General features: G+C 44.3%; 1 protein-coding gene across 1 annotated transcript in view; it reads left to right on the forward strand.

The window, feature by feature from the left end:
- LOC113812160 (clusterin-associated protein 1) overlaps window positions 1-12,500 on the forward strand; it is a 47,462-nt gene that overhangs the window by 24,899 nt on the left and 10,063 nt on the right. Inside the window, exons 5-6 of the mRNA XM_070128610.1 lie at window positions 1,637-1,854; window positions 4,171-4,321. Coding sequence (XP_069984711.1) covers window positions 1,637-1,854; window positions 4,171-4,321 — 369 coding nt within the window. The remainder of the gene's footprint in view (window positions 1-1,636; window positions 1,855-4,170; window positions 4,322-12,500) is intronic.

A 12,500-nucleotide genomic window follows, 5' to 3' on the forward strand; every position in this document is an offset into this window, starting at 1 on the left:
CTCAGTTGCCTCTTTATCAGGATTTATGTGGGACACTTCGTCCGGGATGCCAATGGCTTAGTCTTTGTACTTCTGTGCAGGCGAAGTGGCTGTCTTCACCGAGGCACTGGGGATGGCAGATATTCGGGCAGTCTGTGTAGGAACAGTTTACTTTGCTCTTGTTGGCAGTTGACTGGCCACAAACAGCACACAACTCGCGTGGTTCGTAGCCAGGCAGGCCCTCGGGTCGTGCAATCCGAGCGTGCTGGTTAGGAGTGATCATGTTCATGAACTCACTCACACACACTCTCTATCTCTCTTTCTCTCTCTCTCTCTCTCTCTCTCTCTCTCTCTCTCTCTCTCTCTCTCTCTCTCTCTCTCTCTCTCTCTCTCTCTCTCTCTCTCTCTCTCCTTCTCTCTCTTTAAATTTCTATCTTTTTGCCTCTTGCTCTTTATATCGAAATTCGTTTCTGTTTAACTATCTAGAGATAGATAAATCTACCTTCTCCCCCTACCCTCTCTCTCTATCTATCTCCCTCTCTTCCTCGCCCCCTCTCTCTCTCTTTCTATCTATCTCTCTTATCTCCCCCTCTTCCCCCCCACCTCTCTCTCTCTCTCTCCCTCTCTCTCTCCCCCTCTTCCTCCCCCCCATCTCTCTCTCTCTTCCTCCCCCCACCCCCCCTCTCTCTCATCATTATCTTCACTCCAATAACAACAAAACAAAGAGATCAGAATAATAAGAATATAAACGTAGAAATCACGATAGCTTTAACTAGAATAAAACTTCTTATAAGGAGAATCCAATTCTAATAAAGATGAACAGCAAGGAGATTCCAATTCTAATAAAGATGAACAGGAAGGAGAATCCAATTCTAATAAAGATGAACAGTAAGGAGGATCCAATTGTAATGTGGTTGAAAAGAAAAAAAGGGGATACGGACACACATACTTATAAGACAGAGGCCGGAAAGCCATGTTATTTTCACGTTTCATAAATTCAATCAACGAATCAGGAAGCGGAGATGAACAAAATGGCGGAGGGACAGGCAAAAATAGCAAGGTGGTAAGTCAATGAGACAGGCCACAATAATTCAAGCAAATATGTCACACTTACTAAGCATGGATTCCCAGAAAGCAATTTTGCAAGCTAATCATAGTCTCCTAAGGCGCAGATTGCCGCTAATATAATACTTCAAAAAGTGATTTAGGTTTTAGCTTAAGGTTAGAGATACAATTGCCTGGTTCAGATTTAGTCTTTTAAAATGTTTTTTTTTGTTTTTGTTTTTGGGATGTAATGCATAATGTGAAATATATTATGTGTTTCAGTATTACACTTCTGATTTTATATGCTATTTTACGTTTGTTATTGGAAATCAAACCGGATTTTGTCAAAATGTATCGTCCTTATCTCACGTACTTTTTACGGATAGATTACCTTTATGTACGTATCTATCTTCTTAGTCTTTTTAATTTCGCTTTTCCTTCTCACTACTTCTTGTCACGTACAGTACAAACCACAAAGAATAGAATGTAAAGAAATAATTATAGTTTAGTTCAGTTATCCCTAACAATTTTCTTTGATGGGCGACATAAAATCACTCCCGCAATATTTTCCCATTTTCTGTGACTGAAAATTCCCTCCTCTGAAATCTTGCAGGAAACTCGCACTAACATCATTAACAGGCAGCTTGAACTGACGGAAGTAGAGGGTGGCATGCAGTCGGCCATTCGTGCTTGCGAAGAGGAAGTCAAGAAGAACCAGACGGCCATAGAAAACGTGGGATCGGACGAAGCCAATCTCGAAGCCAAGATCGAGAAAAAGAAAACGGGATTGGAGCGCGGTCAGAAGAGGTTGTTGACGCTCAAGAAAGTGAGGTAAAGGAGATTTGTGGAATCTTTGTTTTGTTCTTGGATAATGAGTTTCTTTTAATCGTTTGCATACGCACGTATATGCTCGCCAACTCTCTGTCTCTTTCTCTCTCTCATTTTGTTTTGTTTTTCTGTTTCTCTCTTTCCCTCTTTCTCTCACTTTCTCTCTGTCTGTCTGTCTGTCGCTCCCTTCTCTTTCTCTCTATCTCTGTCTTTTCTCGCTTCCTCTCTCTCTCTCTCTTTCTCTTTCTTTCTTTCTTTCTTTCTTTCTTTCTTTCTTTCTTTCTTTCCTTCCTTCCTTCTTTCTTTCTCTCTCTCTCTCTCTCTCTCTCTCTCTCTCTCTCTCTCTCTCCCTCCCTCCCTCCCTCCCTCCCTCCCTCCCTCTCCCTCTCTTACCCCTTCTCTTCCCTTCCCCACACACCTTCCCTCCCAAAATATAACCTAAAACCTAAAACTTAAAAAACTTAACTCGCCCTCGAACAGACCGGCCTTCATGGACGAGTACGAGAAGCTGGAGCAGGACCTCAAGAGGCAATACGAGACTTTCGTCCAGAAGCTAACAGTTTTTTTTTTCTCTGCTTCTCTCTTTCCCCTTTCTTCTCTCTCTCTTCTTTCTCTCTGTCTCTCTCTCCCCTTCTCCTTCCTCTCCCTTTCCTCGCTTCCTCCCTTCTCCCTCTCCCTCCCTCTCTCTCTCCCTCCCTCTCTCCTCCCTCCCTTCCCTCTCCTCTCTCTCTTTTTTATCCTACCCTCTTCTCTCTCTCTCCTTTTTATCCCCCCCTCTTCTCTCTTCCCTTCCCCACACACACCTTCCCTCCAAAAATCCCTAACCTAAAAACCTAAAACTTAGAAATAAAATCTCTCTAACTCGCCCTCGAACAGACCGGCCTTCATGGACGAGTACGAGAAGCTGGAGCAGGACCTCAAGAGGCAATACGAGACTTTCGTCCAGAAGTTTATCAGTTTTTTTTTCTCTGTTTCTCTCTTTCCCTTTCTCTCTCTCTCTCTCTCTCTCTCTCTCGCTCTCTCTCGATCGCTCTCTCTCTCTCTCTCTCTCTCTCTCTCCCTCCCTCCCTCTCCCTCTCTCTCCTTTTTATCCCCCTCTTCTCTCTCCCTTCCCCACACACACCTTCCCTCCCAAAATATAACCTAAAAACCTAAAACTTAAAAAAAAATCTCTCTAACTCGCCCTCGAACAGACCGGCCTTCATGGACGAGTACGAGAAGCTGGAGCAGGACCTCAAGAGGCAATACGAGACTTTCGTCCAGAAGTTTATCAGTTTTTTTCTCTGTTTCTCTCTTTCCCTTTTTTTTCTCTCTCTCTTTCTTTCTCTCTGTCTCTCTCTCCCCCTTCTCTTCCTCTCCCTTTTCTCGCTTCCTCCCTCTCTCCCTCTCCCTCCCTCTCTCCCTCCCTCCCTCCCTCCCTCCTCCCTCCCTCCCTCCCTCTCCCTTTTATCATCCCCTCTTCTCTCTCTCTCTCCTTTTTATCCCCCCTCTTCTCTCTTCCCTTCCCCACACACACACCTTCCCTCCAAAAAATATAACCTAAAAACCTAAAACTTAAAAAAAAATCTCTCTAACTCGCCCTCGAACAGACCGGCCTTCATGGACGAGTACGAGAAGCTGGAGCAGGACCAAGAGGCATGAGACTTTCCTCCAGAATTTTATCAGTTTTTTTCTCTGTTTCTCTCTTTCCTTTTTTTTTCTCTCTCTCTTTCTTTCTCTCTGTCTCTCTCTCCCCCTTCTCTTCCTCTCCCTTTTCTCGCTTCCTCCCTCTCTCCCTCTCCCTCCCTCTCTCCCTCCCTCTCTCCCTCCCTCCCCTCCCTCCCTCCTCCCTCTCTCTTTTATCCTACCCTCTTCTCTCTCCTTTTATCCCCCTTCTCTTCCCTTCCCCACACACCTTCCCTCCAAAAAAATCCCTAACCTAAAAAAAACCTAAAACTTAGAAATAAAATCTCTCTTAACTCGCCCTCGAACAGACCGGCCTTCATGGACGAGTACGAGTAGCTGAGCAGGACCTCAAGAGGCAATACGAGACTCCTCGTCCAGAAGTTTATCAGTTTTTTTCTCTGTTTCCTCTTTCCCTTTCTCTCTCTCTCTCTCTCTCTCTCTCTCTCTCTCTCTCTCTCTCTCTCTCTCTCTCTCTCTCTCCCTCCCTCCCTCCCTCCCTCCCTCCCTCCCTCACTCCCTCTCTCCCTCTCCCTCTCTCTCCTTTTTACCCCCCCCTCTTCTCTTCCCTTCCCCACACACACCTTCCCTCCAAAAATCCATAACCTAAAAACCTAAAACTTAAAAAAAAAATCTCTCTAACTCGCCCTCGAACAGACCGGCCTTCATGGACGAGTACGAGAAGCTGGAGCAGGACCTCAAGAGGCAATACGAGACTTTCGTCCAGAAGTTTATCAGTCTGTCTTACCTGGAGGCGCTGCTGGACGACCTCGACCGCGTGGAGCAGGACAAGATGGCGGAGAGGGAGGTGAGGTTGAGCAGAGGTGAAAGCGGGCTGGAGGGAAGGGAGGGCTGGAGGGGAAAAAGGGGGTGGGGGTTGAGGGTGGGGGGATGGGGTGGGAGGGTGGAGGGTGGGGGGGAGGGAAGGGTGGAGGGGAAAGGGGGAGTGGATGGGGGGAGGTAATGGGTGGAGGGAGGGTGGAGGAAAGGGGTGGAGGGTGGGGGGATGGGAGGGGGAGGGCGGAGGAATGGGGGATGGGGTGGAGATAGAGGGAGGGAGGAGTGGAGGGATGGCTGAGAGGGAGGTGAGTCTCAGGGTGATGGATATGGGGGAGTGGAAGGGGAAGGTGAGGAGGAATGATGAGATTGTAATGTTCATAATGAGGAGGACAAGAGAAGAGAAAAAGAGGATAAGTATATATATATATATATATATATATATATATATATATATATATATATATATATGAGAGAGAGAGAGAGAGAGAGAGAGAGAGAGAGAGAGAGAGAGAGGGAAGGAGAGAGTGAGAGAGATAGAGAGAGTGAGAAAGAGAGAGAGAGTGAGAGAGATAGAGAGAGGGGAGAGAGAGTGAGAGAGATAGAGAGAGTGAGAGAGAGTGAGAGAGATAGAGAGAGTGAGAGAGATAGAGAGAGGGGAGAGAGAGTGAGAGAGATAGAGAGAGTGAGAGAGATAGAGAGAGTGAGAGAGATAGAGAGAGTGAGAGATAGAGATAGTGAGAGTGAGAGATAGTGAGAGTGAGAGATAGAGAGAGTGAGAGATAGAGAGAGTGAGAGATAGAGAGAGCGAGATATAGAGAGATAGAGAGAGAGAGAGATAGAGAGGGTGAGAGATAGAGAGAGAGAGAAGAGAGAGAGAGAAAGAGAAAGAGAAAGAGATAGAAAGAGAAAGAGAAAGAGAAAGGGAAAGCGGAAGAAAGAGAAAGAGAAAGAGAAAGAGAAGAGAAAGAAAGAAAGAGAGAGAGAGAGAGAGAGAGAGAGAGAGAGAGAGAGAGAGAGAGAGAGAGAGAGAGAGAGAGAGAGAGGATTTTTATCTCAACGGACAAGGTCATCCGCATACATTTACTCGTATGAATGTGCATATATGTGTGTGTGTATGTGCGTGTGCGCGTGCGTGTGTATTTGGCGCTGCGTGCTTCTAAATTGCTCTACAATGCTCCGAAATTATAGACCTTTTATATATATGATCACCTACGACATTTTTTTTGCCTAAAATACATCTTTACTTTTTCATAGGAAAAGTTTTTGAATTACGCGGGAAACGAACTCATTACGTTATTGAAAAAAATTACATTAAAACCATATTTTCTTGGCAAATAAAAGCCAAATAAATAAAAAATCCTTGTTCTATGTTCTTGATCAATGGAATGTGCAAATGATATATATATATAATATCAGCGGCGGAAACGGGCCTATTAAATTTAGGAGGGACTGTTTCCGTTTATGACATTGGAATCTTTAAATTCACAGAGTATCAATAGATTTATTAATTACGAAATCAATAGATGCTCATTGACTCACTTATGCAATGAAATGAATCTAGATGAGGTGTTTTTCAAGAGGTTAAAAAGGCAGCTATTTTTGGCGGGAAATTTGAGCTGCTTGAAGTGTCAACCGTCAGAGGATACGTGGAAAGGGAAGGGGGAAGAGAGAGGGGAGAAAAGGGAAAGGAGGAGACGAGAGAAAGAAGAATGGGTGAAGTAAATATAGATGGAAGATGGAGGACTTATAGAGAGGGAGAAAGGGGGGTGAAGAAGCGGCGAAGAAGAGAGCGTGAAAGAAGTAAATGGATAAGGACGATTAAAAACAAGAAAGGGGGGAGGGAAATTAGGTTTAAAAAAAAAAAAATGACAAGAGAAGGGGAATAACGAACAAGATGGAAGAAATGAAGTGAGAAGAAAAGGAAAAGAAGGGGATGGGGGCGGAGAGGGAGAAATATCAATAATAATTAGGCATTTTAATCTACTATTATCCAAGGTTAACACTAGGGGGAGAAAGGGTGATGGTTAATAGGGGAAAGGTAACGAGAGGAGGAGTAAAAGTGGATAAGAGAGTGGATAGAAAAAGAGAACGAGAGAAGCAGAGGAAGAGGAAGAGAAACAACAAGAGAAAGAGTGAGTGTGAGAGTGAGAGTGAGAGTGAGAGTGAGAGTGAGAGTGAGAGTGAGAGTGAGAGTGAGAGTGAGAGTGAGAGTGAGAGTGAAAGAGAGAGAGAGAGAGAGAGAGAGAGAGAGAGAGAGAGAGAGAGAGAGAGAGAGAGAGAGAGAGAGAGAGAGAGAGAGAGAGAGACAGACAAACAGAGAGAGAGAGAGAGAGAGAGAGAGAGAGAGATATAGAGAGAGAGAGAGAGAGAGAGAGAGAGAGAGAGAGAGAGAGAGAGTGAGAGAGAGAGAGAAATAGAGATAGAGTTACAGAAAGTGAGAGAGAGAGAGAGAGAGAGAGAGAGAGAGAGAGGTAGATAAATAGATAGATAGATAGATAGATAGATAGAGAGAGAGAGAGAGAGAGAAAGAGAAAGAGAAAGAGAGAGAGAGAGAGCGAGAGAAAGAAAGAGAGAGAGAAATAAAGAAACAGAAAGAGAAAGAAAGAGCGAGAGAGAGAGAGAAAAAAAAAAGAGAAAGACCCACAACAAGAACATCAGAAACGAAAACAATAAACCAGAAAGAAAAGAAATCAAAATAAACCAGACAGAAAGACAGACACAAACAGAAAGAAATAGAAAAAGAAAAAAAAAAAAGACGAGAGAGCTAGAGAAGGAGTTAGGTTAGCCAAGACCGCTGCAAGGATGAGAAGGGTAATAATTAGGGATAAATGAAGGACGAAGGGTTGCCGAAGGGGAAGAGAAAAAAAGGGAGGGATAGAAGGCGAATACGTGTCACAGGAAGGTCAGGTTAGGGGTGAAGAAGAAGGAGAAGAAGAAGGAAGAAGAGGGAAGGAGAAGGAGATGAAGAAGGAGGAGAAGGAGAAGATAGAAGAAGAAGAAGGAAGGAGAAGGAAGAAGAGGGAAGGAGGAGAAGAAGAAGGAGAAGGAGGAGGAGGAGGAGGAGGAGGTAGAACAAGAAGAAGAAGAAGAAGAAGGAAGGAGAAGGAAGAAGAGGGAAGGAGAAGAAGAAGAAGGAGAAGAAGGAGGAGGAGGTAGAACAAGAAGAAGGAAGGAGAAAAAGGAGGAGAAGAAGAAGAGGAAGGAGGAGAAAGAAGAAGAAGATGTAGGAGAAAAATAAGAAGAAGGAAGAAGAAGAAGAAGGAAAAAGAAGAAGTAGAAATAGATGATAGAATAATAATAATGATAATAAGAATAAGAATAAGAAAAAGAAAAAGAATAAGAATAAGAAGAAATAGGAGGGGAAGAAGAAGAAGAAGGAAAAAGAAAAAGAAGAAGAAGTAGAAAAAATAAGAGGAAGAAGAAGAAGAAGAAAAGAATAAGAAACAGGAAACCCGGAGGCTGAAATTCAACATATTTATTTCTTTTAAATTTGATACTGAAGCTTGCATTCTGTTTTCAGTGTTTCAGATTTCAAGATTAATTCGTTTCACAAGCACTATGGGAAACAAGCTCAGTTCTAATTCACTTTCATGATTGCAAAACGAAAGAGTATATCATTTATATCAAGATTTAGTATATTTTAAAAGTAAAGTTCTTGGTTCTTGTATCGGTAAGGATCACATATGTAAAGTGGATTCCTTTTACTGGTTTTCCTCCAGTAATGATAATATACCAAATAGATCCTTTGGATATAAGACTCTGCCGACACTCGAAGAAAATAAAAAGATGTAATCCTGTTATCCTATAGATAGGATTTTTAGCCACGACAAAGGACAAAGGTCAAAAAGAGGAAAATCTATATAGTGAAGCTCTCGGAGAATAAATATATATATATATATTTCCTGAAATCAATCCTAAATCGTGTATCATATCATAATAATTTTTGGTTATTTCATAGATTTGTATTTTCGAAGAAAGAATAGGTACCGGGGAGACAGTGATATAAGGACTACGAGCTCAAAAAAAAGGTTAAAGAACGACAGGGTTAAAAATATTATGTACCGTACCCAAAAAACGATTTCTTTCACATTATATAAATACCTTCCCTGTAAAGTCTACGCTCGAAAAGGAACAAGGAAAAGCATTAATTCAAATCGACTATACCATACTTCCTCCATATTTCCCGCCATCTTTTCCTTCCACTTTTCCTGATAGCCACGTATCCCCTCTCGCGCCGGAATCAGGAAAACGCGGATTTTAAAATGTTTCAGGTAATCTTTCTTTCTTCGCTCTTTTCCTTGTTACGCATTTTGGTCTTTTCCTTATGCAAAAAAGCCCGAAGCCGTTATTATTGTTCTCCCAAATCTGCATAATTTGCATATCATTGACTTTTTTTCCCTCTCTTTCTTTTCTTATTCGTATATTTGTTTATGTGTTTATTTACTTAGTACTTATTGGCTATTTACTTACTTATTATTGTTATTATTATTATTATTATTATTATTATTATTATTATTATTATATATATATATATATATATATATATATATATATATATATATATATATATATATATATATATATATATATATTTTTTTTTTTTTTTTTTTTTTTTTTTTAATTATTATTTTTTCTTTTTTTTATTATTTTTATTATTATTATTATTATTATTATTATTATTATTATTATTATTATTATTATTATTATGTCTGTTCATTCGTTTTAGTGGTATTTAGTGAAGATCAATCTCTTTAATATAATATCTAATCCCGATTTTAAAACTTAATTTAACATATATTCCAATCTTTGCTCATCAGTTATCTAATTCCTTCCGTGACCAATCTATTTCAGATTTTCTTTGTCTTTTTTTTTCTTTTTTCTTGTTTTATCAATTTACATTAAATTCGAGTTATTCATTGTAATAGTTTTTTCTTTTTTTAATTTCTTACCTAATCACCAATGCGTTTTACGTGTAATTACTTAAAACAAGAAATAATTATTAAAAGGTTAATCAAAAATTAAAAAAAAAAATTCTCCTCTACTTGCTGTACCACATCCATATCATCACAAACATTTTTTTTTTCTTTCTTTTATCATTCTATTTATTTTATTTATTTTTGTTATTATTTTTTACAGATCTACTTAAAGACTTACATAGTTGCATGACCATCACCACTTTGTACAAAACAATTACTCCTACTACAACTACACTCTCTCTCTCTGTCTCTCTCACTCTCTCTCTCACTTTCCTTCTCTCTCTCTCTCTCTCTCTCTCTCTCTCTCTCGCCCACTTTTTCTCTTTCTCTCTCTATATATTTCTTTCTTTCTTTCTCTCCTTCTCTCTCCCTCCCGCAACCCACCCTCAACCCACCCCACCAACCACCCCACCCCAACCCACCCCCAACCCACCCCCAACCCACCCTCAACCCACCCCAACCCACCTTCAACCCACCCTCAACCCATCCTCAACCCACCCCCAACCTACCCTCAACACACCCCCAACCCACCTTCAACCCACCCTCAACCCATCCTCAACCCACCCCCAACCCACCTTCAACCCACCCTCAACCCATCCTCAACCCACCCCCAACCTACCCTCAACACACCCCCAACTCACCCTCAACCCACTTCCAACCCAAACCCCCAACCCACCCCCAACCCAAACCCTCAACCCACCCCAACCCAAACCCCCAACCCACCCCAACCCACCCCCAACCCACCTTCAACCCACCCTCAACCCATCCTCAACCCACCCCCAACCCCCTCAACACACCCCCAACTCACCCTCAACCCACTTCCAACCCAAACCCCCAACCCAAACCCTCAACCCACCCCAACCCAAACCCCCAACCTACCCCAACCCACCCCCAACCCACCCTTAACCCAAACCCCCAACCCACCCTTAACCCACCTCCAACCCACCCTCATCCTCACCCTCAACCCACCCCCAACCCACCTTCAGCCCACCCTCAACCCATCCTCAGCCCACCCCCAACCCCCTCAACACACCCCCAACTCACCCTCAACCCACTTCCAACCCAAACCCTCAACCCACCCCAACCCAAACCCCCAACCCACCCCAACCCACCCCCAACCCACCTTCAACCCACCCTCAACCCATCCTCAACCCACCCCCAACCTACCCTCAACACACCCCCAACCCACCCTCAACCCACTTCCAACCCAAACCCCCAACCCAAACCCTCAACCCACCCCAACCCAAACCCCCAACCTACCCCAACCCACCCCCAACCCACCCTTAACCCAAACCCCCAACCCACCCTTAACCCACCACCAACCCACCTTCAACCCACCCTCAACCCACCCCCAACCCACCTTCAACCCACCCTCAACCCATCCTCAGCCCACCCCCAACCTACCCTCAACACACCCCCAACCCACCCTCAACCCACTTCCAACCCAAACCCCCAACCCACCCCCAACCCAAACCCTCAACCCACCCCAACCCACCCCCAACCCACCCTTAACCCACCCTTAACCCAAACCCCCAACCCACCCCCAACCCACCCTTAACCCACCCTTAACCCACCCCCAACCCACCCTTAACCCCTTCGTCCAGGTCACCTCCTCCCGCGGGCTCAGGCTGGAGGTCACACCGGCCCACGTCAGCGCTCCTTCTGTCCTCCTGGAAATAGGTTGTTGAGGGGGGTGGGGGTGGGGTGGGTGTGGGGGTGGGGGTGGGGTGGGGTGGGGTGGGGAGGGGGTGGTGGTTAAAGGTGGAGGTGGGGAGGGGGAAGGGGTAGGGGAGGTGGAGGTGGAGAGGGGGGAGGGGTGGGAGAAGGGGGTGGTGGAGGTGGGGAGGGGATGGTGGAGGTGGGGTGGGGGTGGTGGTTAAAGGTGGAGGTGGGGAAGGGGAAGGGGGAAGGTAGGAGGAGGTGGAGAGGGGGGGGAGGGGTGGAAGAAGGGAGGTGGAGGTGGGGAGGGGGTGGCGGAGGTGGGGTGGGGTGGGGAGGGGGTATTGGTTAAAGGTGGAGGTGGGGATGGGGGAAGGGGGAAGGTAGGAGGAGGTGGAGAGGGGGGAGGGGTGGGAGAAGGGAGGGGGAGGGGGGGAGGGGGTGGTGGAGGTGGGGTGGGGAGGGGATGGTGGAGGTGGGGTGGGGAGGGGGTGGTGGTTAAAGGTGGAGGTAGGGAGAGGGAGGGAGGTGGGAAGGGAGAAGGGAGAGGGGAGCAGGAGAATTAAAAGTGAAAGCGAGGGGAAAGGTGGAGGTGGGGAGGGTGAGTAGAAGGTGGAGGTGGTGGTGGCGAGAGGGTGGGAAGAGAAAAGTGGAGAATTAAAAGATAAAAGATGAGGAGGGGGAAGGAAGAGAAGAGATGGGGGGAGGGGAAGGTGGGTGATGGGGAGGGGAAGTAAAAGGTGGAGGTGGGTGGAAGTGGGGTTGGGGAAGTGGAAGAGGTAGGTGGACGTGAAGAGGCGAAAAGTGGAAGAAGAAAGTGGATGGTGGTAGGGTGGGGGGGGGAGGAAAGGAAGTGGAAAGGGAGGTGGAGTCCTGAGGGTGGAGAGGGGAGGGGTGGGGAGAAGTGAGACGGGGGGGGCGGGGGGTCAAAAATAGGAAGGGGGGTAGAGAGGGAGAAGGGTAAAGGGTTAACAACCTAGACAGATAAAAAAAAGAAAAGAAAAAAAAAAGTAGGAAAGAAGATTAAGAAAACGAAGAAGGAAGGAAGGAAAATAATCCAAAAACAACAATAGCAACAACAACAACAACAACAACAATAATAACAATAATAATACTAATAATAAAACAAATTTCTTAAGGGAATCACATACTGGAACCATTAAGGAGTCTCACACACACACACACACACCCGAAAAACTATGGCTATAAATAGACCGGCATCCGCACCTTCACTTAACCAGGAAAAGACAGTCTTTCTAAAAATACATTTAAGACGATCAAGTTCCTGGAATTAAGGCGTCATTTTCCTCCTTGAAGAACTCGGGAGAAGTGTTGTGGGCGCCTCGGGTGTCATTTTTTATGGGCGTTTGGATATGGCTGTGTAGGGGCTTAGGGATTGTAGAATTCATGGCTTTGTATATGTGTATATATCTATATCTATATCTATCTATCTATCTATCTATCTATCTATATATCTATATATATATATATATATATATATATACATATATATATATGTATATATATATGTATATATTATATATATATATATATATATATATATATATTATA

The sequence above is a fragment of the Penaeus vannamei genome, chromosome 13 (genome assembly GCF_042767895.1).
Source record: "Penaeus vannamei isolate JL-2024 chromosome 13, ASM4276789v1, whole genome shotgun sequence".
Classification (NCBI taxonomy): domain Eukaryota; kingdom Metazoa; phylum Arthropoda; class Malacostraca; order Decapoda; family Penaeidae; genus Penaeus; species Penaeus vannamei.